This window comes from Oncorhynchus mykiss, chromosome 17, assembly GCF_013265735.2.
Source record: "Oncorhynchus mykiss isolate Arlee chromosome 17, USDA_OmykA_1.1, whole genome shotgun sequence".
NCBI lineage: Eukaryota > Metazoa > Chordata > Actinopteri > Salmoniformes > Salmonidae > Oncorhynchus > Oncorhynchus mykiss.
The window spans coordinates 58,773,087-58,797,780 of record NC_048581.1 but is presented as its reverse complement, the minus strand read 5'-3'; the positions used below and the strand labels follow the sequence as shown (position 1 = coordinate 58,797,780).

At 41.8% G+C, this 24,694-nt stretch overlaps 1 protein-coding gene across 2 annotated transcripts in view; it reads left to right on the top strand.

Moving 5' to 3' along the window:
- Positions 1-11,304: 11,304 nt before the first annotated feature.
- The window catches only part of LOC110494237 (RNA-binding motif, single-stranded-interacting protein 2), a 58,173-nt gene continuing 44,783 nt past the window's right edge, over positions 11,305-24,694 (top strand). Inside the window, exon 1 of one of the 2 annotated variants that reach the window (XM_036950320.1) lies at positions 11,305-11,470. In XM_036950320.1, the coding sequence (XP_036806215.1) occupies positions 11,399-11,470 (72 nt within the window). In that variant the 5' untranslated portion in view covers positions 11,305-11,398. The remainder of the gene's footprint in view (positions 11,471-24,694) is intronic. The other variant, XM_021569145.2, reaches the window with a different exon arrangement.

Here is a 24,694-nt window from a genome sequence, read left to right as displayed (position 1 = left end):
GGCTGAGACAGAGCCCGGGATCGAACCCGGATGCAGTGCCTTAGACCGCTGTGCCACTTGGGAGGCGAGATGGATTAATTGTCAGGAAGACAGAGTAGAGAGAGGTTTTTACTTTCAATCTGGTCAACATTCACATTTGAATAAGGCAAAGTGACAGTCTTTTATCACAAATCTGTGCCCACTGATGGTGTAATCAACTTAATTCTGAGTTCCAATTTAAAAGTGTTGTTATTGTGAGTTAACATGCAATGGAAGGAGCTAGCTAGAGCATTACAATTATTTACTAAAGTTTGTCTTTGTTTTCTCCCTCCTAAACCTAACAAACAACAAAAAGTAAACATTTAATGTAAAATATCTGTGGCTTTTAACCAACAAACTCTCACTCTGCCATAGTAGAGTTAGTGATAGCATTAGCATGTAGGAGAGTTTGTTTGTTTTCCTCTCGTCTTCAGGAACAGATTGAGAGCTGGCTATGCTGATAACACCTAAGGAATGCCAGGAATGCACAAACAGCCCTTCCTCCATCCGCTCTACTCCATATCCATCCATCCCTCCTGCCCTCCCCTATCCTCCCTTCCCTCAGCCCTCATCCCCATGCCCCCCTCTCCCTTTCCCTCGCTTTCTCCCTCTCTCTCCCCCCATCTCTTCCGTCTCAGAAATCTGTTCCACAAATGACTTCCTTCTGGAGAGTAGAGTAAATACTCAGCTCTGGTGATTCTGGGGTCTAGTAAATAAAAAAGAGAAAGAAAACAGAATGTCGTAAAAGTCTACAACACTGCTTACAGTGAAGCGCACCCAAATGCTGGCAGATTTGATCCCTTGGACCCTTTAGGAAAAACCCTTTGCTGTCTGGAAGTTGTGTGGCGAGTGTAGACAATCTGAGTTAGATACTGGAACCCTAGAATCACTAGGCTCGACTCTTATCACAAACACACAGTTTCACTGTGAGAAACCGAAACTAACACCAAGTCCTCAAAAACGACTGTCCTTCGAATGCAGAGAGCGAATGTTTAACCAGGCACAAACAATTCCATGAATGATTGTGTAGTGCGCCAGGCCAGTCAATACCCTGACTGTCTTAATCAAATGAGTACAGCGTGTGTCCAGAATTTTCACACAATGACTTATCTAATTACTTAGTTGAAGGATGAACAAGCAAATTAACTCTGGAATAGCTGGAGCACGGAGCACTACTTGGGTAACACTTACTTGATGTGGCTTTTTATGAAGTGTTGTAGTGCCTTAACAACTATGTTTGACACATTACAGATACAGTCATAATGCATCAACAAATTGTATAACAATTCATTAGGGCATTATTAGCTGTAATGTTATACATTCACAACATGTAATGGCCCCTCTCACCTCTCTCACTTTATAAGAAGCTTCTTTGTTATGAAGTGAGTCTGTTTGTTAAATATGAACTGTTATGAAAATGTTTTTCAAAAAAATATGTTTTAGGCTTAGTTATAGTGAAACACATCAATTCTGGTCTTCATTTTGATCATTTGTTGAAAAAGTGATATTTTGGCAGTGGAGTGTATTCATGGAAGCCAAGGGAAGCCAGGCTTTCCCCCAAACAATTACCAAGAAAAAACAACATATAAAGTAATGTATCTCTGTATCTCTGTATTTTCATAATGTTCCTTCAATTCGCAAGTGGCTGAATGTATCTCAGCGGAGAAAGCATTCTAGCAAGCAAAACAGCGCCTCTCTATCTTTCCATGTGTAGGCCATCTATCTGATGCTGTATGGTCATAAAGAGTCTGACATTGTTGCCTCCCGTAGCATTAAATGCAAGGGAAGCCAGCAAGCATTTGTTCTCTCTTGATTAAAAAAAGTATAAATAATAGCCAATCAGTGCTGAGCTAAACTGGGACTGGTAATTGCACACCAAAAAAGTCCTCTAAAGTCAGGGTGTGACAGGTTCAGTATGAAATATACTCCCTTCTACACTGAACAAAAATATAAACACAACATGCAACAATTTAAAATATTTTACTGAGTTACAGTTCATATAAGGAAATCTTTCAATTGAAATAAATTAATTAGGCGCTAATCTATGAATTTCACATGACTGGGGTGATGGCGACGGATGACTGCCACGACAGTGGGACTCAGGATCTCTTCACGGTATCTCTGTCCATTCAAATTGCCATTGATAAAATGTAATTATGTTCGTTGTCCGTAGCTTATGCCTGCCAATACCATAACCCCACCTCCACCATGGGGCAGTCTCTTCACAATGTTGACATCAGCATACCGCTCTCCCACAGGACTCCATACAGCTGGTCTGCCATCTGCCCGGTACAATTGAAAATCAGGATTCATTCATGAAGAGCACACTTCTCCAGTGTGCCAGTGACCATCGAAGGTGGGCATTTGCTCACTAAAGTTAGTTACGACACCGAACTGCAGTCAGGTCAAGACCCTGGTGAGGACGACAAGCATGCAGATGTGCTTCCCTGAGGCGGTTTCTGATAGTTTGTGCAGAAATTCTTTGGTTGTGCAAACTCACAGTTTCATCAGCTGTCTGATGCCTGGTCTCAGATGATCCTGCAGGTGAAGAAGCCGGATGTGGAGGTCCTGGGCTGGCGTGGTCACATGTGGTCTGCGGTTGTGAGGCCGGTGGGACATACTGAAAAATTCTGTAAAACGACATTGGAGGCGGTTATAGTAGAGAAATTAACATTAAATTCTCTGGCAATAGCTCTGGTGGACATTCCTGCAGTCAGCACGCCAATTGCATATTCCCTCAAAAGTTGAGACATCTGTTGCATTGTGTTGTGTTAAAAAACTGCCCATTTAAGAGTGGCATTTTATTGTGCCCAGCACAAGGTGCACCTGTGTAATGATCATGAGGTTTAATCAGCTTCTAGATATGCCACATTTGGCAGGTGGATGGATTATCTTGGCAAATGAGAAATGCTCACTAAAAGGGATGTAAAAAAAAATGTGCCCAAAATTTGAGAGAAATACGTTTTTTGTGCATATGGAACATTTTGGGAATCTTTTATTTCAGCTCATGAAACATGGGACCAACCCTTTACATGTTGTGTTTATATTTTTGCTCAGTGTATGTGTGCTGGACTGTACCACCTCAAGGTTTACTATAAAAGCAGCTGACCACAGCACCTTTTTTTAGCAATGGTCTTGTTAAGTGGAGTGTGTCAATATATTTAGCATGATGCTTCCTTGACTAGACTACAGGCATTACATAAAATTCAAAAGCAAGTAAGGCACATTTTTTTGCATACACTTCATACACGTGTTTTTACAAAGAAAAAAACATGTAAACTATGAGGATTATACGTTTCTATTCATAGCTACATCCATCGTAACCAAAAAATAGATGATAATGGTGGTCAGGTCAACTCATTCTATTTTTTCCTAAATGCATAGATTGATTGGTGGCTCAGCCTGCTAAGAGTGTGGGTTCATAGTTCAATGGTTATACTGTATGTTTTAATCCCACATGGGGCAGATATGTTTTTTTGTTTATTTACAACATTCATCCCGTGCCCACACACTTCTAATTCTGAAAAGTGAAAGCATGCCTGTGAGAGGGGTCGCATGACCAATCTGAGTTAATTTGACCATTGTAATAGAGCTACTGCTTAAATACTGCAATGCGGGTTGTATTGAACTGAACATCTCATCTTCATTTTCAAGATGTTGATTGAACTTTTCTTCCCAACACAATACCGCAAAAAAAATGTGAGTCCTCATTTCAAATATTATTTTTTTTGCATAAGCTAACTGTCCCGAGCCTTATTGCTTGTGTTGCACATCATTTTATTATCCGAGCGTGCCAGTGGACTTCTGGTAAGTATGCTTTCGAGAGAAAGTGTTGGGATCAACTATGTTTCCACACCCCCAAAATTGATATTTAAAAGTGCAATTCCCACCACCCACAACTTCTCACCTGAATGCATTTTTTAAAGGGGTTTGGCAAAGGCTGATATTGGGGTTGAGAGTTAACCTTTAACAAGAGCTGGTGGGCAATCTCTAATATAAAGGAAGTCTCGAGGATCTGCTCGCCTGAGTTGGAATACCTCATGATGATCTGTAGATCATACTATTTACCAAAAGTTTTCATCTCTATTCTTTGAAGCTGTCTATTAACCACCACAAACCGATGCTGGAACTAAGAACATACTCAACGACCTGTATAGAGCTATAAACAAACAAGAAAAGGCTCATCCAGAGGCGGCACTCCTAGTGGCCGGTGATTTTATTGCAAGAAAACTGAAATCCATTTGACCTAATTTCTACCAGCATGTCACCTGTGCAACTAGAGGCGAAAAAAACTCTAGATCACCTTTACTCCACAAACAGAAAAGCATACAAAGCTCTCGCTTGCCCTCCATTTGGCAAATCTAACCATAACTCTATCTGCCTGATTCCTGCTTACAAGCAAAAACTCAAACAGGAAGTACTGCATTTGTAAATGATGTCGGAGTGCTACCAGAAGAGCTAAATGTCTTCTATGCTCGCTTTGAGGCAAGCAACACTGAACCATGCATGAGAGCACCAGTTGGACACTGTGATCACGCTCTCCGTAGAAAATGTGAGTAAGCCGTTAAACAGGTATATTTTTCCGCTAGCGGAACACCACCTCAACAGTCCACTGAAAAAGCAGCGCGCGAAATTCCAAAATATTTTTTATAAATATGTGACTTTCACACATTAACAAGTCCAATACAGCAAATGAAAGATAAACATATCGTTATTCTACCCATGGTGTCCGATTTCAAAAATGATTTACAGCGAAAGCACCACATATGATTATGTTAGGTCATAGTCAAGTCACAAAAACACACACAGCCATTTTCCAGCGAAAGAGAGGAGTCACAAAAAGCAGAAATATAGATCAAATGAATCACTAACCTTTGATGATCTTCATCAGATGACACTCATATGACATCATGTTACACAATGCATGTATGTTTTGTTCGATAATGTGCATATTTATATCAAAAAATCCCAGTTTACATTGGCGCGTTACGTGCAGTAAGATTTTGATTCCAAAACATCCAGTGATTTTCCCAGAAATACTCATAATAAACATTGATAAAAGATGCAAGTGTTATTCACAGACTTAAAGATAGACTGATCCTCTATGCAACCGCTGTGCCAGATTTAAAAAAAACTTTACGGAAAAAGCATAATCTGCTTATAAACAACTAGACAATTCCGCCATCTTGGAGTCAACATTAGTTCGAAAAAACCACTATAAATATTCACTAACCTTTGATAATCTTCATCAGAAGGCAACTCAGGAATCCCAGTTCAACAATAAATGACTGATTTGTTCCATAAAGTTCTATAAAGTCTATCATTTAACCACCTGTTGTTAGCGTGTTCAGTTCTTCATGGAGGCGCGACCATTTCCTCCATGACAAAAACTCAAAAAGTTCTGTTACAGGTTGTAGAAACAAGTCAAAACATGTCTGCAATCAATCTTGAGGATGTTTTCAACAAATATCATCAATAAGGTTCCAACCGGAGAATTTCATTGTCTGAATAAAAGCCCTGGAACGAGAGGACACTCTCTCGGGAGCGCGCTTCATGAGACTGAGGCGCCCTGACAGACCACTCACTAAAATGGGTCTCATGAGCCCCTCCTTTATAGTATAATCTTAAAACTAGGATGTAAAGACGGTGACATCTAGTGGAAGCCCTGGGAAGTGCAAGCACATCGATATCTATCAGGGATTTAAATTGGCTCTGTTTTAAAATTCGACTTCTCACTTCCTGTTTGGATTTCTTCTCAGGTTCTTGCTTGTCATATGAGTTATGTTATACTCACAGACATCATTCAAACAGTTTTAGAAACTTCAGAGTGTTTTCTATCCAATACTAATAATAATATTCATATATTAGCATCTAGGACAGAGTAGGAGGCAGTTCAGTTTGGGCACGCAATTCATCAAAAAGTGACATATGCTGACACTTAACCTAACAGGTTAACATTCCGACAGATTACCAGGACGCGTATTCAGAGCATGCGCTGACCAGCTGGCAAGTGTCTTCACTGATATTTTCAACCTCTCCCTGACCCAGTGTGTAATACCAATATGTTTCAAGCAGACCACCATAGTCCCTGTGCCCATGAACGCCAAGCTAACCTGTCTAAATGACTATCGCACCGTAGCATTCATATCTGTTGCTATGAAATGCTTCGAAAGGCTGTTCATGGCTCACATTAACACCATCATCTCAGACACCCTTGACCCACTCCAATTCGCATAACGCCCCAAGAGACCCACAGATGACACAATCTCTACACTTCCTTTTCCCACTTGGACAAAAGGAACACATGTGAGAATGCTGTTCATTGACTACAGCTCAGCGTTCAACAGCATAGTGCTCTTCAAACTCATCACTAAGCTAAGGACCCTGGGACTGAACACCTCCCTCTGCAACTGGATCCTTGACTTCCTGATGGGACTCCCCTAGGTGGTGAGGGTAGGCAACAACACATCTGCCAGGCTGACCCTCAACACGGGGGCCCATCAGGGGTGCCTGCATAGTCCCTTCCTGTATTCCCTGTTCACTCATGACTGCGTGGCTGCTCACAACTTCAACACCATCATTAAGTTTGCAGACGACACACGGGTGGTAGGCCTGATCACTGAAGATGATAAGGCAGCCTATAGGGAGGAGGTGAGAGACCTGGCAGTGCGGTGCCAGGACAACAACCTCTCACTCAACGTCAGCAAGAAAAATGAGCTGATTGTGGACTACAGGACACAGAGGGCCGAGCACACCCCCATTCACATTGATGAGGCCGGGGTGGAGCGGGTTGAGAGCTTCAAGTTTCTTGGTGTCCACATCACTAAGGATTTATCATGGTCCACACATACCAACATAGTCGTGAAGCGGGCACGACAACGCCTCTTCCCACTCAGGAGGCTAAAAAGATTCTAAAGTTCTACAGCTGCACCATTGAAAGCATCTTGACTGGCTGCATCACTGCTTGGTATGGCAACTGCTTGGCATCCGACTGCAAAGTGCTACAGAGGGTAGTGTGAATGGCCCAGTACATCACTGGCATTCAGACCTCTATACCAGACAGTGTCAGAGGAAGGCCCTAAAAATTGTTAAAGACTCCAGCCACCCAAGTCATAGACTGTTCTAACTGCTACCTCATGGAAAGCGGTACCGATCCACCAAGTCTGGAACCAACAGCAGCCTCTAGGTGCTAGTGATGGCTATTTAACAGTCTGACAGCCTTGAGATAGAAGCTGTTTTTCAGTCTCTCGGTCCCAACTTTAATGCACCTGTACAGACCTCACCTTCTGGATGATAGCGGGGTAAACAGGCAGTGGCTCGGTTGGTTGTTGTCCTTGATTATCTTTTTGGCCTTCCTGTGACATCGGGTACTGTAGGTGTCCTGAAGGGCAGGTAGTTTGCCCCCGGTGATACATTGGGCAGACCGCACCACCCTCTGGAGAGCCCGGCGGTTGCGGTCAGTGCAGTTGCAGTACTAAGTGGTGATACAGCCCGATAGGATGCTTTCAATTGTGCATATGTAAAGACTTGTGAGGGTTTTATGTGCCAAGCCAAATTTCTTCAGCCTCCTGAGGTTGAAGAGGCGTTGTTGACTATGAACCCTTTATAAATTATATGTTAATGTAAAGTGCTACTGAAATATATTATCTGAATGTTATTGTGTCTGGCCGTTTCAAAAACAAATACACCTGCTCAGATGAAAACAACAACATTCCCACTGAGCACAAAAGAGGAGGGGTGGTTAGCTGTATTCACAAAATGTTAGAACAGGCTACTAGGGGGAATCCAGAGAAGGCTGCTAGGGGGAATCCAGAGAAGAGAAGTTTACCATGGTGCAGACTGCGACTTTTTGCTATCACACCCTCACTCTTTGCTTACACGTTCCTTTCTTTCATTTGTATTAGCATTTGCCAGACATGAGAGTGCATTTAGAACACATGAATAGTACATTATTAATCCATGAAGATTAACCATATATAACTGAACAGCTACGGGAACAGTTAATGTGCACAAAGCATTTTAAAAGCTGTAAAACACTAGTGTAACATCCGCTTCCAACTCACCCTCTCAAACACATTGATCCCCTGAACGCAGCTCACTTTCCAGCCCACTTTCCAGCTCACACTCTCAAACACATAGATCCCCTGAACGCAGCTCCCTGAATTCTGATCACCTGTTCACACACCTGTATGTCATTATCACACACTATTTAGTTCAGTTCTTTGCACCCCATCTTTGTGAGGTTTTGTTTTGTGACACACTTCTATTCGGAGTGCTGTTTTTCCCGTAAACTAATCATCCCATGTGTATGATAGTTTTGGCCTGCCTCACTTAACGACGCCTTTTGCCTATTCCCTGCCTGTTCGGATTTCCTGTTATCAACCTATTGCCTGATCTCCCATACAACATTACTAGCCTTTTCCCTGCCTGTTCTATTGCCTTTTTGGACCCCCTGTGTATGACCTTCTGCTTGCCCCTGGACCCAGCTACCTGCCTCCTCCTGTGGTCCTTTACCAATAAACACCTGCTGCACCCTGCGCTTGAAACCAGCTCTCTGTCTCCCATTGTGTTCATTACGACTTGTGGAAGAAGACTGTGGTGTAGATATGTCATCTCTGTTTTCATTCGTCATATAAACCACTATCATGTATTCTGAGAACAACCAGTCCTTTATGTTGCTCTAAAATATATAATTGGTGCATTAGCCTAAACGAGCAACAAAATACTGTTCTGTTATTCAGACACTACACACAAACTCAAGGCCCACACATATACACACACAAACACATGCAAACATGCATATAATGAACAAGGCCCATATGCACGCACAAACACAACGGACATGTTGTTTTTCTTCTGTTGACGACAGATGGGGGCTTGTGCACCAACTACACACCTCCCCTTTAAACCTCTGCAAAGCCCCAGACCTCCCCTTTCACACACTATGAAACACATTCCAGCTCTCAGGAACAGCACTGACTCACTGATGCTGTCTGTGTGTGGTCTCTTCTGGAGACGATCACTTTGATCTGGAGGATGGAGTCACCAATACACATGTTGTCTCAGTCTATGGAATTCTTTCTGTGCATCTGGTCGTCTGTGTACAGTATGTGTGTGGTCTAACTTTACTATGCTTTTGGGTTCTAAAAGTCCTCCCAAGGATAGTAAAACAAGGAACATTTGACAAGTGGAGACACTTTGCCAGGACCCAAAAGGAAAAATGCTATTTTGGCTTAGGGTTTACATTTTTAGGTTTAGAATTAAGGTTAGGACTTGGGGTTAGGTTTAAGGTTAGAGTATCCTAATTTTAAATGAGAATACATTTTTGGGTCATCACTTGCACAGTAAAACCAACGAATGTGTGTATGTCTGTTTTAAATAGATTCCATTGTTGCTTAATTAAAATGTGCTCTCTCTCTCTCTCTCCCTCTCCAAGGCACCTGTGTTCTGACTGCTTCTCTGCTCTTTCTCCTCCTGCTCTGTGTACATTCTGACCTTGAACCCGACGCTGACAGTCTCAATGACTCAACCCCCTAACTAATTTCCTCACACAGACACGCATGAACCCCCGGAACTATTTACTACTGCCATTCACATCAATGGGACACACACCATCCCTCCCCTTCCTCCCACTTCCACCCCACTTTGATGTTGGTGCACTGTTTATTCCCACAAAAGTGCTGTTTTGAGCTGGGTGTGTAGATGTATGGGGGACAGTGGGTTCTCCCCATGCAAGGAGGTGGAGAATTGATCAAGTGTCTTCAGAATTGATCAAGTGAAAAATGATTAAAAAATAATCCCTTTCTACGTGTGTAAAGGAGTATGTTAAAAAAATTATAAATAACTACTAACTAAGTAGGCTGTTGTTGGAGCATCAGATATGGTATTGATTATATATATGTTACTGGTTTGACCCTGATCAAGACTTAGAAACTACTTCAATGTCCCTGTCCTCCTGACTGGTGAGACCCAGAAAAGTGCTGAGACTAAACAGTGTTTCGGTTTAAGGGGAGTCACAAAACAGAAGGGATTACTGCCACATACACACACACACAAATGACACACGTTTCTCTTTCATGTGTGCACACACTTTCGTACGCACATACACGCATATACTATACAAACACACACATGCAATACTTGGGCACCACAGAGGTAATCAGTGGGGATTTAAAAGTCAGAACACTCAGGGTGGAAGGGGCTTGGGTTGCTTAGCGACGGGCCTGTTGATGTCCAAACAATGTTAGCGTCATCAGAGCGGGGTTCTGCTGAGTGCAACAATGTCACTTGTGTTATCTGTCCCCCGTCTGCAGCTAGTCAGTGGAATGCTCCAACCCAACAGCTGTCGGGCAGACAGACATGACTTAGCCTACATCTCTGAGACACATTAACAGTGACACACTCTCTCTAAAACACACACTATAGGCTAGGTATGCACTCAAACAAACACATGCAAACTCATGCACATCCAGTTGCAGTACACAAGCAATCTCACAGATGATTGTAAAGTATTCAACTAGTATACAATGTTGTACACACACAGAGACAGACAGACACCCACCACACACACACCAATTAATTCTGGAAAAGTTTGAGGATGATCTCTCATAACTGTCTCTCACCTAACACATTTGTGCAAAACGTCATGAAGAGAAAAAACATTTCCATTAAGGAAAATTAGGAATAGGGTCATGTCCACAAAGTGCTGTGCTACTCCATAGGAGCAGGATGAATTCTCCAGGGGAAGGGGGTAGGGATGCTGGAGGATTATGAAAACTCTTGAAGGAATAATTGCTTTTCAGATGAATGAAAAACAAGGTGCAATGTCTATTTTGTTTTCTAATGGTAGCTTCTTTGAATATCAATTTCATAATAGGTGACATATCAAAGAGAGATTTAGTGAGAAACTAATAAAAAACTAATTAAAAACGAATTAAAACTAATTATTCTAATTGCAACACAATGATATTTTAAGTGGATTTCTGCCAGTTTTAGACCTTAAAAACAAGGACATAAAATGGATCAAAGCTCACGAGTATCCATATTTCTGTGGTGAACAATTTCAGTGAAGGATCAAATACTTTGCGCTCTGGGACATTGTTGATTCGGTTTAGATAAGATTTTACATAGCAGAACTTTGACAACCTATTGCCAATACAGTCTTTATGTTTGGCTATTAGAAACCGTTCCATCGGCACGGTTGGTTTTTGGCGCGCTAGGACCCAGACGCGTGAAAGCGCGGCGCTTGGCCGCGAGCAGCAGCACTGGCGGCAGCGGGGCTCGGATCGCTTCCCCTGATTCCAAGCTTAACTTCCCGAGCTGCTGACGTCACTTGGCAGCCTGGGCTGTACTCGCCGCTCCATACATAGCGCCGAGAAAAATGCTGCTCTCCGTACCGCCAAGGACAGGAATCAATCCATACAACGGCTATAACAGCAGAAACGGCAAAAAGGTAAACCCTTTTCTGTTTTTTGTGCGCTCCCGGTCGACCAGTGGGACAACACGCCCGTGTCAGTGGCGACAGAAATCTGTGTAGTGCGCGACAGCAATCTGCAGTGTCCTTGAAAGCGAATCGTACCAAACGCAACTTCGTTCTCCGTGTAGAAAATTGCTGCTCACTATTCTGCACCCCCACTGTGGTATGTGTAAAAACTGCTATTCGGTGGTCCGGGCATCGATGCAGCCTATATATTTAGTTTTTATTCACGATTTGGGAATTCAACCGTAGAGAGCAATACACGAACCATATACTTCTGTTCAGTCATTAGAAAAAGTCAGTAATGGTTACAAACTTTTATGGGCAACTGTACAGTATTGGGTCAGTGTACGTCTGTGCGTAAATGTGAATCCGAAAAGGTGGGGGTGGGGTGCAGATGAGGGAGACAGGGAATGTGTTATTCAATGTAGCCTTAATTGATTTCAGTCTCCTTTTCGAGATGGTGAACAATGAACAGTGATATCAAGTGTCAAATCAAGTATCCATTGTCTACGCAGCCGCGTAAGTTTGGCAAAGTTTTTTTTTTTTTTAAGGCAAAGATGCCCCACCCCTTGAAAGAACCCACCATTGTGACGATACCTACTTTCCCCAAATTATGAATAACAAAATAACAGTTACATTCAAAATACTGTAATGTTGTAGCCAGCAACAATCAATCTGCAACTGAAACGTTACAATTGACGTCGGGGATTGGACATTATTAAACATTGTAATATAACACATCTACAATGTAGCCTACCGCTTATGTAACAGTAATAATATTTTTTGGGGGTTTAAATTGTTTTTATGGCCTTACTATTAACGAGATTTTACAATGTTATTACAACATATATTTTGTTATTATATTGATTAAGATTATTCGATTTTCTGTTGCATTAATGTTGAGTTCAAAATAAACACAATACAAGATCAAAGCCAAAGCTATTGGTATCTATTAATGCAACACCTGACATATTTGATCAGTTATGCTGTAACCATAATAGTTTTGCCACAAAGAGAAATGCAATTGTGTTTTCATAGTTGTTCTGATGAAGTGAGGTTGCCATAATTAACAGCATTTCAGTCTCTCTCTGGAATATGAACATAGGCTAGAACTTTACATTTTAATTAAGGTGTTTTACTTAACTGTCATCAACTAAATGACTATATACCAAATGAAGATATGTCTCATCAGCCTTTCAAATTCGGCACATTTCAGGGTTGGTTAGGTGGCTCTTGGATGCATTTACACAACAGGAAAAACTCACATTGTTGAAACAATGCTTTTATATGAATATATTTGCATGTAAAATGTGGCCTGTCTTTTATTATGTTGCTTGCCTGCCAAAGAGGCCTTTGAATAGTGTTTGGTATCCCTTCAAAGCCTCGGTCCTGTTGTGCAGGCCTGCCTGTGGCTGCTTGTGTTTACCTTTCCTCTACAAGAGCCTGATGTCATTTGTATTGCCTGAAGGAGGAGGAGGGTGTGGTCCTTTTCTCTGTTGCATCAGAGAGGGAGAGATAGACAGAGAGTGAGAAAGAGAGAGCGAGACAGAGAGCGAGAGATACAGGACAAAATTAATACCACAGACCTACACCAATCTGTGACGATGCTAATTTTAGAAGTACATTGTCTTGTTGTGACATATTACTATCATGTCTAGACAATCATGTCTGCTACATCACTGAATTGAAACTGAAACAACAGACATCTTTAGTTATCATACATTTGGCCTAATTTTATTACTGTATTACTGGGGTAAGATTATTGTGATTTAGGGATTGGGGGAAACTAGGGGAATCAGGTTCCAGGAGTAAAATCATTAGCCGGTTAGAGTTCTAGGATTTTGTTTCTATAGGTGATTTCCCAAAGTGATTTTTCTTTCTCAAATGCCACTTCTTCCAATGGGTGATCTCAGTGTACTCTATTTCCTCTGTTTTCCTTGATGAGATATGTTACAAAATGTATAATGTGACTGGTTGAATCAAAGGAAGAGGATGAGGCCTGATTTCCCCTGTATTCTTGACTTTACTGCCATCATTCTGGCATGATGTCACTCCATGAAACTCAACTGACTCCTTAGGGATAAACATTAAGAATGCTCCATAGAAATGTGCACTCCTAAGAAGACGTTCAACCTACACCGAGTGTACAAAAAATTAAGAACACCTTCATAATGTACACCTTCCTAATACTATCATACCCTGTTCAAAGGCATGTCAATATTTTGTCTTGCCCATTCACCCTCTGAATGGCACACGCATTCCATGTCTCAATTGTGTCAATGCTTGAAATTCATTCTTTAAACGGTCTCCTCCCCTTCATCTGCACTGATTTGAAGTGGATTTAACAAGTGACATCAATAAGGGATCATAGCTTTCACCTTTATCCACCTGATCAGTCTATGTCATGGAAAGACCAGGTGTTCTTAATGTTTTGTACACTCAGTGTATATACTATAGTATTCTAAGTAGCCTGTGTTACACTGTAGGGCTTAGGAGTAAGGACATAACAGTCACAGTCCATATGAACCAGTATATATCAAATATATTATGATTCATTTATTGAGAGCTGAAATGTAATGACGACAACAAGCATAATATTTCTTCAGTGACAGTTTGAGTTCTGGTTCATAAGGTTAAGGTTTGATGATTGAGTAGCTTAAGCTACCGCTGTGAACTAATGTTTATTGATATCGAGAGAGAGAGAAAGAATGAAAAGGTTTCTTTCCTAAGGATAGACTTTTTGAGTTATAATTTTACACACACACATATTCTCAAGCACAGACAGATTAAAACAAGTTGCTGTTCCCTCTGTATTTCAGTAATACAAATATCTCTACATTAAAGGGAAGGAGATAGCCAGCATGTTGGTGCATTGCAGGCAATGGTCAAATATCTATGCTAATCCTTTTTTTGTTTATGTTTAGAAATTGGTCTGTGTGGTGGAGTCCACTAAGATGTCATGTGCACTAAGATGTGTGGAGAGATTCCTCGAATATCTCTCTCCCCCTCTCTGTTTCTCTGTCTTTCCCCATCAACTTGTCTCTCTCCCAAACTCCCTCTCCCACCCTCTCTGTCTCTCTCGCACTCCCTCACTCTCGCTCTCTCTTTCTCTCTCCCTCTCTCTTTCTCTCTCCCTCTGTCTTTCTCTCTCCCTCCCTCTCTCTCTCCCTCCCTCCCTCTCCCTCTCTCTCTCTCCGTCTCCTTCTGTCAAGCGTTCCCGTATACCTGAGCGGCTGGCAGGAGTAAATAAGAGACAGAACACAAAATATACAGCGTGCTGAGCTGAGGGCTGAAAAAAGAGCCCTTTGTGTGTGGGAGGTGATTAGCAACCAGATGGCACCAGGGGTTTGGTTACTGTGGTGCCTCCAGAGTCACCTGCTCATCCTCCTCTGCCTGCCCCACTATCTCAGTTTCTCTCCTTTCCTGATTTTCCTGGTAGAAAATATAAAACGAGGAGGCAGGTTAATCCAAACCAAAGACTGAATGTTTCTATACAGTATTGTGCTCTTTTGTATGTGCACATTTGGATTTTTTTGCAATCAAATTTAGTACTCAATTAATGTGAATGAATGATGATTGAATGGCAGATGTCATTTGCGAGGTTTATCATTGTTTTATTGAGTGTTAATATATGCTGATGTTTAGTGCTAAAACCCATGATAAAATAAATTATACAAAAGGCATGGTGCCTTGTCTTTGTAAGAGGATACCCTTCAATTTATAAAGATGGAAAAATGTTATTGAATGGCAATAACATACAGCGGTCTCTCTCTTTAATACTTATGACTAAGTATTAAAATGCAACATGAAAAACAACTTAAGCGACCACAACAAGTACCTGTTTATGAGGGAAAGATCTGTGAGTGCTCCACAAAAAGGCTATTCACTGTAAGATCCCCTGAGGAGGCCTGGTGGAAGTGAGGCCCTACATGCCTTTCCTTTGAGTTAAATCATTTCATACTTTCACTTTCAACCCCCAAAAACCTTTGAAATATCACCAACATTGTAGGATGCTAGCCCTAATGTAAACCAGGGAGCTTACTTTCAGTCCTCTTTTGGCTTTCATGTTCCTTTCTTTGGTGCTGAGAGATCTGAGTAGGGTAGATGACAGCTCTGGAATTTTTTGAATCTAAAAAAATATGCGCCACACAACAATGGGTGTTTGTTTGTATGTCTGAAATGCTCAGAAGATGTCTGACATGCTCACCAAGTTGTGTATCTTGTCATGACCAGGCTTGCCTTCATCCATAAATGAATTTTATTTTACTGCATGCACATAGAATTTTATCGAATGTAGCCGCCTAACCAACTTAAGAAAATATATTTAAGCTTAGTAAATTCAATCTTCTCATGAATAGACCATTTCAGTATGTCCTTTTTTAGAAAAGGTATGAAATTCAAATCGAGAAATAACATGTCTTCTCCATGAAATCGGTCGTCACTAGTTAACACAGCCACAAAGTCATAATTATGGTTCAACATCGCCATTTCTAAAATGTATCTTAAAATCAGATTTTAAACTCAACCCTAACATTTACCCTAACCTTAACCACAAATCTAACCTAATGCCTAATTCTAACCTTAAATGAATGCCAAAAAGAAATGTATTTTTGTCCATTTTGACTTTGTGGCTGTGTTATCTAGTGAACACCCCATCTAGAGTCGATTGACGCGCCGGTACGTCTATCTAAGTAACAAAATAACATAATCTACATCAAAATCCGTCAGACTAAACTAGAGATACCTGTGTTTATGCTTTGGATGCATCTCAATCCACCATATCTGCCTATTGTCGCATTTCCGCATCTGCGGTGACAGAGACTAGAGCGGTATATGTTTTTAATTTTTTTCTGAGATCTTGGTTAATTTATTTTGATTTTCCCATGATGTCAAGCAATGAGGCACTGAGTTTGTTGGCAGGCCTTGAAATACATCCACAGGTACACCTCCAATTGACTCAAATGAAATCAGTTAGCCTATCAGAAGCTGCTAAAGCCATGAAATAATTTTCTGGAGTTTTCCAATCATTTTAAAGGCACAGCCAACTTAGTGTATGTAAACATCTGACTAACTGGAATTGTGATACAGTGAATTATAAGTGAAATAATCTGTCTGTAAACAATTGTTGGAAAAATGACTTGTGTCATGCACAAAATAGATGTCCTAACCGACTTGCCAAAACTATAGTTTGTTAACAAGAAACTTGTGGAGTGGTTGAAAAACGAGTTTCAATGACTCCAACCTAAGTGTATGTAAACTTCCGACTTCAACTGTATATTTAGTATCTCTACCAGTAAGTCTTCTGTTGGGTGTCTGTGCTTTGTTACAGACTTGGTATATCTGGCCGTTGTTATATTGTCTCCTTTGTATTGTCTCCTTTGTAGACTATGTCATGGATAATACTCTGTGTAAGAGCCAGTTAAAATAAGTCTGGGCTTTTAAGTCCCGAATAGAAACATGCACAAACCTTTTGTCCCCCGGGGGAATATCAAAGAGGCCTTCTCAAACATGAACACATTGTTCTTTTCAGCAACATCAACTACCAGGGGGATGTATTATCAGACACTACACATTTATGCATTTTAAGCTGGGCTGGTGTAGTGGATAGGTGGAATAGTTGCAGTCGGTGGCTTCATTCCAGGCTGACTGCATTGCAGACGCCTGCCAGATCTGACAACGCCTGGATAGGTGTTTACCATATCAGCTAAGCATATCATATGACATACCAATCTGATGCCCAACCTTGCAGTCGATGGGAAGGTACATGTGTTAGTTGATGCAAAGCAACAACTGCAATGTAGTTGGCCTGGAATGCGACCACTGGTGTAGTGGATGGGTGGGGTAGGTTCAGTATGTTATACTGGTGTAGTGGAGGGTTGGGATTGGTGCAGTCCGTGAGTAAGGTTTACTGATGTATGACACTGGATCAACTTGGCCGGGGGAAGTCGCCTTTGTCCCGCTGGCCCCGCTCCAGCTGTATGTTTATCTAAGTCTCTGTCATTGTTTAATGCATCAGACGTTTGAAAGTGGTCTCTCCCTCCATTGCCAACCACATGAGTAGTACAAGGTGAGCAGGTATAGAGAGCGAGAAACAGGGGGAGAGAGAGAGAGAAACAGAGGGAGGGAGAGTCCTTGGAGAAAGCACAGCTGTCTGAAATATGATGCCAAGCACTGCAGTGATGCCAGGTACTGACACGAACATTACGCCTGAATGTGAGCAAGAAAGACAAAGAAAAGGATGAAAGAGTTAGAGAGAGAAAAGGGCATGGAAGAGGGATGCAAAAGAGGGAGAAAGAGGAAGGCAAGAACAGTAGGAGAGAGTGAGAGAGCAAGAGAGGGTACTAGGGGGAGAAGCAGGGGGGGGGCAGAAGAGAGAACGACTGGAGCCTGTTGTCCTTTGTCACCTGGTAGGAATGCAGAGTGGCTGTCTGGCTGGCTGATGAAAATGACTGATCAGGAGCAAAAATAAAGGGATGTCCTGTCTGCCTCTGTGTGCTCTATCAGCCTGCCAACTATAACCCACAGCACCGGAACGTTCAGCCTATGTTCAGAGTAACGTTTGCCAGTCACCTGAGGCCAAGGCCGAGAATAATGACTTTCTTTTACTGTAAGCAACCAAGCCCATTGCTTTGTGGTTGTACTGTGTTGGCTGGAGAACAGGATAAGGAAAAGTAACTATTTGGTGGATCTGAGAGCACAGTTGTGGAATAGATGGATTTCGTTATCAGATACGTTATACATAGATTCAAATGTTGAATGATCTACTGTAGTTTTAATATCAAATTGACTCATTGGGTTTAATGTTGCAAAAACGTTAAGCATTTTACGACAAGTCTTTAGTCTAAATGTACTCAAATGTGGGCTATTTTTTTAGCTCTAAAAGAGTATTTCTAGTTTATCAAATATTTTCTCAACTACCCGAATTACGTATCATAAAGATGATGTAATTTGGACCAACTGGAGGCTGCTTCTCAGACAGTTCACAAATTTGTATGTCACCGTCCTCTCCTTTTGGTGGTGGGAACAAATGTTCCAGCTATAGGATACAGGAAACCAGCTATAAACAGACAAGCCCAACAGGAAGAAAAAGATAGAAACAGAGAGCAAAACCGACAGAGTTATATCTAAGGGAGAATGGGTTTGTGCGCTCAGATTTCCTGAAACTATTAAACAACAGTGTGGCCTATAAAATGGTCAGTGAACAGCAGTGTCTTCTATCCCAGGCCATTCTTCTGCCCATCATGGAGGAAGTGGGGAATATATTAAAGTTTGTCTGATATATGGACAGGGAAACTGGAAGCATTTCAGTGTAATGCAGATTGGGTAGCCTAGTCTGAGTGGAAATTGTCAGGTTGGTAGCAGAGAGGGACTGCTGAAGGAAAACGAGTTGAGGTTTTAGTGTTATCCGGTGTGTGTGTGTGTGTGTGTGTGTGTGTGTGTGTGTGTGTGTGTGTGTGTGTGTGTGTGTGCGTACGTGCGTGCGTGTGTGCGTGTGCCCTGGAAACGAGAGTGGTCACAGGATAAGGTAACTATTATGTGTTAGTCTGAGGTGGCTGCATGGTCAGAGAGACAGGTTGGAAACCCAGACCCACTTCCCTACAGACAAAGATAGCCAAGCTAGACTGTGTGAATGTAACAAGTACCTTTGTGAATGAGTTCATTACAAGCAGAAAGCTACAGGCTATTTAGCCACTAGGTTTGGTATGATGGAATTACAGGCTCTGTAGCCACTAAGTTTGGTATGATGGAATTACAGGCTCTGTAGCCACTAGGTTTGGTGTGACGGAAGCAGCTCCAGTCTACTCAACATCACACATACTTGCTGTGGTCATAATCCCTCATTTTGGGAAATGGAGAGCAATTAGATTGCTTTGATCGTCCACAGTAACTGTGTGTGTAGCCCTAGTTAAAGGTTACTGTAGAAATCATGTTCCTATAAAGATGTGGGCACACCATTTCTGCAGGTTTTCTATTCTACATAGGACACACACAAACGCACCGACATTCATTTCTAGAGTTACGAATATATAATGATCAGTATTCATGTGTTCATTACAAAAAAAGAGTGAGAAAGGTATTTGCTGGAAAATGATTGCACACCGTTAACACCAAGTGGGTGCACTGGTGTGTGTGGTGTAGTGTGCAATGTTCCCTCTAAACTGCATGCGTGCTGGGGCGCGCAGCTCCCCGGGACTGCTACACAGAAGAAATATCAGCTTGCGTAGAGAAGCACGAGATTGAACTTCACTCAACTTTCTAGTTCCCCGTTCGTTTTCCCCTTTAGTTTCCCTCTACAGTGAGAATTGTGATCGAATCAACGCAATATACTGATTGCAACATATCGAAACAAAACAAACTATGCAAGAGATTTTCTTGTAGGCAGCGTGCATTGGAGTAGGATTTTATTACATTGACAGGCACGACCCATACTCTACCAAACTGGTGCGCCATAACCAATCAGAGCTGCAGTCTCCCTATATGCAAATAGACCATTGCCATATATGGATCTGTGCCATTCACTTTGAACAGGACTGTTTTCACAGTATGAGTGGTCGTGAGCTGTGCCTGTTTTGAGATCAAAGCGAGAGCTGCATGTAGCCAGTGTGCACATTTGTTCATATTCTTTGCTATTAAGTGAGTTATTAGCCCAGTTATAGCTAATTTCTAGTCAGCAATGGGGGGAGTGGTTTCTTCCTCCGAGAGCACAAAACATATGCATTTCTAGCCATCCTTGAAAAACGAGTCAGGTTAACAGCTTTTTTATGTCTTAAAGGTAAGCTAAGTAGCCATTAGGCAGAGGTTAGCACAATTTGTCTGATTCTCGGTAATAATGTTATGGGATATAAATTAATTTTATTTTGTAAAGTGGTTTCTTGCATCAAGCAACACAATATTTTCGGTCACCTCCTTATCTGAAGGACAAGTTGATAAACAGGTTAATGTCAAGCCATGCATGTTTTTTTTCCCAAAAGTCTCATGAAATGTAGGCCTATGTTGAACACCGCACATTGGCTGCTACTGTTGGCTGAATGATAGAACAGCTATTTCCATGTTAATATATTATGGGATGCATTTTCTCCCATTGTTTTTGATGTTAGTTCACTCTGATAGGTCTACATCATTAACAAATAGCCACAGTAGCCTACTTGGCCACTGTTATAACTAAAGTGGGTACAACCTCAATGATCACAGTAAACGCACACCAAAAGTTGCACAGAATTTTCAAATCTGCTCTGTGGTTGTATAGTGTGTGTGTGTGTGTGTGTGTGTGTGTGTGTGTGTGTGTGTGTGTGTGTGTGTGTGTGTGTGTGTGAGGGAAAGAGAGAGAGAGGGGGGGGGGGGAGAAAGGGAGAGAGTGAAGGGGAGATTAAAACTTCCCCATCTTTTTGTGTTTTAATTTGACCAGGGCATGCCCACATGTCATCTAACATGAGCAAATACAGAGAATCTTTTCAGGTTGAATCAGCATTGGAGGACCTGGAGAAATGAGCCTGCGCCTGGGCTTCAGGGGGTTCAGTGGCGGCTCATATGGGGGGGATATCTCCTTTTTTTTGTTCAGGGGACACAAAGGGGGACATTGTGTCCCTGTGGATGAGGTGTAATTAGCGAGATTCGGCCCCTGCTCTTAACTCGCCCCTCTGTGTCTCGACCCCCCCCACTGAGGTATTCCTAAACATGGGGAGTTTGATCTGTAGACAAATTGACCCATTGTCCCCCTGGTGCAGTTCGTCCACTGAGCCTGGCCTAATTAGAACCCCTTCAGGAGACAAGCAGGGAACAGGAGAGGGCCTCTATAGGAGAGCAATACTATAGGCAGTATTCTACAAAACACCTTGGAATAGGCTATTGCAGAGGCGCTGGCACGGATTAAGAATATTTGTTATTTTTCATTAGTCAAACGACACGTGGCGGTTCGATTGGGAAGGTGAATGGAATGCTTCAGTTGTCTTAAGAAATGGCATTAAACACCGCAACAGATCTCAAGGAACTACACTGGACTTTGTGCAAACTGGAAACCGCATATCCTGACTCCGCATTTATTGTAGCTGGGGACTTTAATAAAGCAAATCTATGGAAAACGCTATTGAAGATCTATCAACACATCGCCTGCACTACTCGCTCATCAAGAATTTTTGACCATTGCTACTCCCCCTTCCGGGATGGCTACAATGCCCTCCCCCACCCGCCCTTCAGCAAATCAGATGACTCCTCCATTCTGCTCCTCCCTTCCTATAGACAGAAACTTAAACAGGAAGTACCCGTGGTAAATACTGTTCAACTTTGGTCTGACCAATCAGAATCTATGCTTCAAGATTGTTTTGATCACACATCTTGGGATATGTTCCAGGTTGCCCCTGAGAATAATATTGACATATACACTGGCTCTGTGATTGAGTTAATCGGGAAGTGTATAATGGACGTTGTTCCCACTGTGACGATTAGAACTTATCCAAACCAAAAACAGTGGATATATGGCAGCATTTACGCAAAACTGAAAGCGGGAACTATCGCATTTAACCACAGCAAGGTGACTGGGAACATGGATGAGTACAAACAGTCCAGCTATGCCCTCTGTAAGGCAATCATACAAGCAAAAAGTCAGTAAAGAGACAAAGTGGAGTCACAATTCAACGGCTCAGACACAAGACATACGTTTTAGGGACTCCAGACAATCATGGATTATAAAGAGAAAACCAGCCATGTTGTAGACATCGATGCCTTGCTCCCGGAGAAGCTAAACACCTTCTTCGCACACTTTGAGGAAAACACAATGACCACCGCCGCTCACGAGGACTGTGAGCTCCTGTTCTCCGTGGCTGTGGCCAATGTGAGTAAGACATTTGAGGGTGTTAACCCTTGCAAGGCTGCCAGCCCAGACGGACTCCCTAGCCGCATCCTCAGAGTATGTGCCAACCAGCTGGCTGGAGTGTTTATGCACATATTTAATCTCTCTCTATCCAGTCTTTTGTCCCCACTTGCTTCAAGATGTCCACCATTGTTCCTGTACCCAAGAAAGCAAAGTTAACTAAACTAAATGACTATCGACCTGTAGCACTCACTTCTGTCATCAGGAAGTGCTTTGAGAGGCTAGTTAAGGATCATATCACCTCCACCTTACCCGACACCCTAGACCCACTATAGTTTCCATATCTCCACAACAGATCCACGGATGACGCAATCACATTCGCCTTTGCACTGCACACTGCCCTATCCCATCTGGACAAGAGGAATACCTATGTAAGAATGCTGTTCATCGACTACAGCTCAGCCTTCAACACCATAGTGCCCTCCAAGCTCATCACTAAGCCTGGGGTCCTGGGTCTGAACTAGAGGCTGACCGATTAATTAGCATGGCCGATTAATTAGGGCCGATTTCAAGTTTTCATAACAATCGGTATTCTGCATTTTTGGACGCCGATTATGACCGATTACATTGCATTCCACGAAGAAACTGCGTGGCAGGCAGACCACCTGTTACATGAGTGCAGCAAGAAGCCAAGGTAAGTTGCTAGCTAGCATTAAACTTATCTTATAAAAAACAATCAATCTTCACAAAGTCACTAGTTAACTACACATGGTTGATGATATTACTAGGTTAACTAGCTTGTCCTGCGTTGGATATAATCAATGCGGTGCCTGTTAATTTATCATCGAATCAGCCTCATTTGCCAAAAGGGGGATGATTTAACAAATGCGCATTCGCGAAAAAATCACAATCGTTGCACAAATGTACCTAACCATAAACATCAATGCCTTTCTTAAAATCAATACACAGAAGTATATTTTTTTAAACCTGCATATTTAGTTAAAATAAATTCATGTTAGCAGGCAATATTAACTAGGGAAATTGTGTCACTTCTCTTGCGTTCATTGCACGCAGAGTTGGGGTATATGCAACAGTTTGGGCCACATGGCTCGTTGTGAATTAATTTGTCAGTATTTTACATAATTATGACATAACATTGAAGGTTGTGCAATGTAGCAGCAATATTTAGACTCAGGTTTGCCACCCATTCAATAAAATACGGAATGGTTCCGTATTTCACTGAAAGAATAAACGTTTTGTTTTCGAAATGATCGTTTCCTGATTTGACCATATTAATGACCAAAGGCTCGTATTTCTGTGTTTATTAAATTATAATTAAGTCTATGATTTTATATTTTATAGAGCAGTCTGACTGAGCGGTGGTAGGCTGCAGCAGGCTTGTAAGCTTCATTCAAACTTTACTACGTTTGCCAGCAGCTCTTAGCAATGCTTGATTCACAGCTCTGTTTATGACTTCAAGACAATCAACTCCTGAGATTAGTATGGCAATAATAAAGTGCCTATTAGAACATCCAATAGTCAAAGGTATATGAAATACAAATAGTATAGAGAGAAATAGTCAACGCGTTAATAATTCCGATAGTAACTACAACCTAAAACTTCTTAACTTGGAATATTGAACCACCAGCTTTCATATGTTCTCATGTTCTGAGCAAGGAACTTAAACGTTAGCTTTTTTACATGGCACATATTGCACTTTTACTTTCTTCTCCAACACTGTGTTTTTGCATTATTTAAACCAAATTGAGCATGTTTCATTACTTATTTGAGACTAAATAGATGTTATTTATGTATTATATTAAGTTAAAATAAAAGTGTTAATTCAGTATTGTTGTAATTGTCATTATTACAAAAATATATACAAATCGGCCAATTAATCGGTATCGGCTTTTTTGGTCCTCCAATAATCAGTATCGGTATCGGCGTTGAAAAATCATAATCCGTCGACCTCTAGTCTGAACCCTGCCCTGTGCAACTGGGTCCTGGACATCCTGATGGGCCGACCCCAGGTACTGAAGGTAGGCAATAATCACCCATGACTACATGGCCACACACATCTCCAACTCAATCATCAAGTTTGCAGACGACACAACAGTGGTAGGCTTGATTACCAACAACGACGAGACAGCCTACAGGGTGGAGGTGAGGACCCTGGCAGAGTGGTGCCAGGAAAATAACCTTTCCCTCAATGTCAACAAAATGAAGGAGCTGATCGTGGACTTCAGGAAATAGCAGAGGGAGCACTCCTCCATCCACATCAATAGGGCCGCTGTGGAATGTGTAAAAAGTAAAAAGCTTCAAGTTCCTCAGCGTGCACATCACTAACAACCTGAAATGGTCCATCCACACAGGCAGTCTGGTGACGTAGG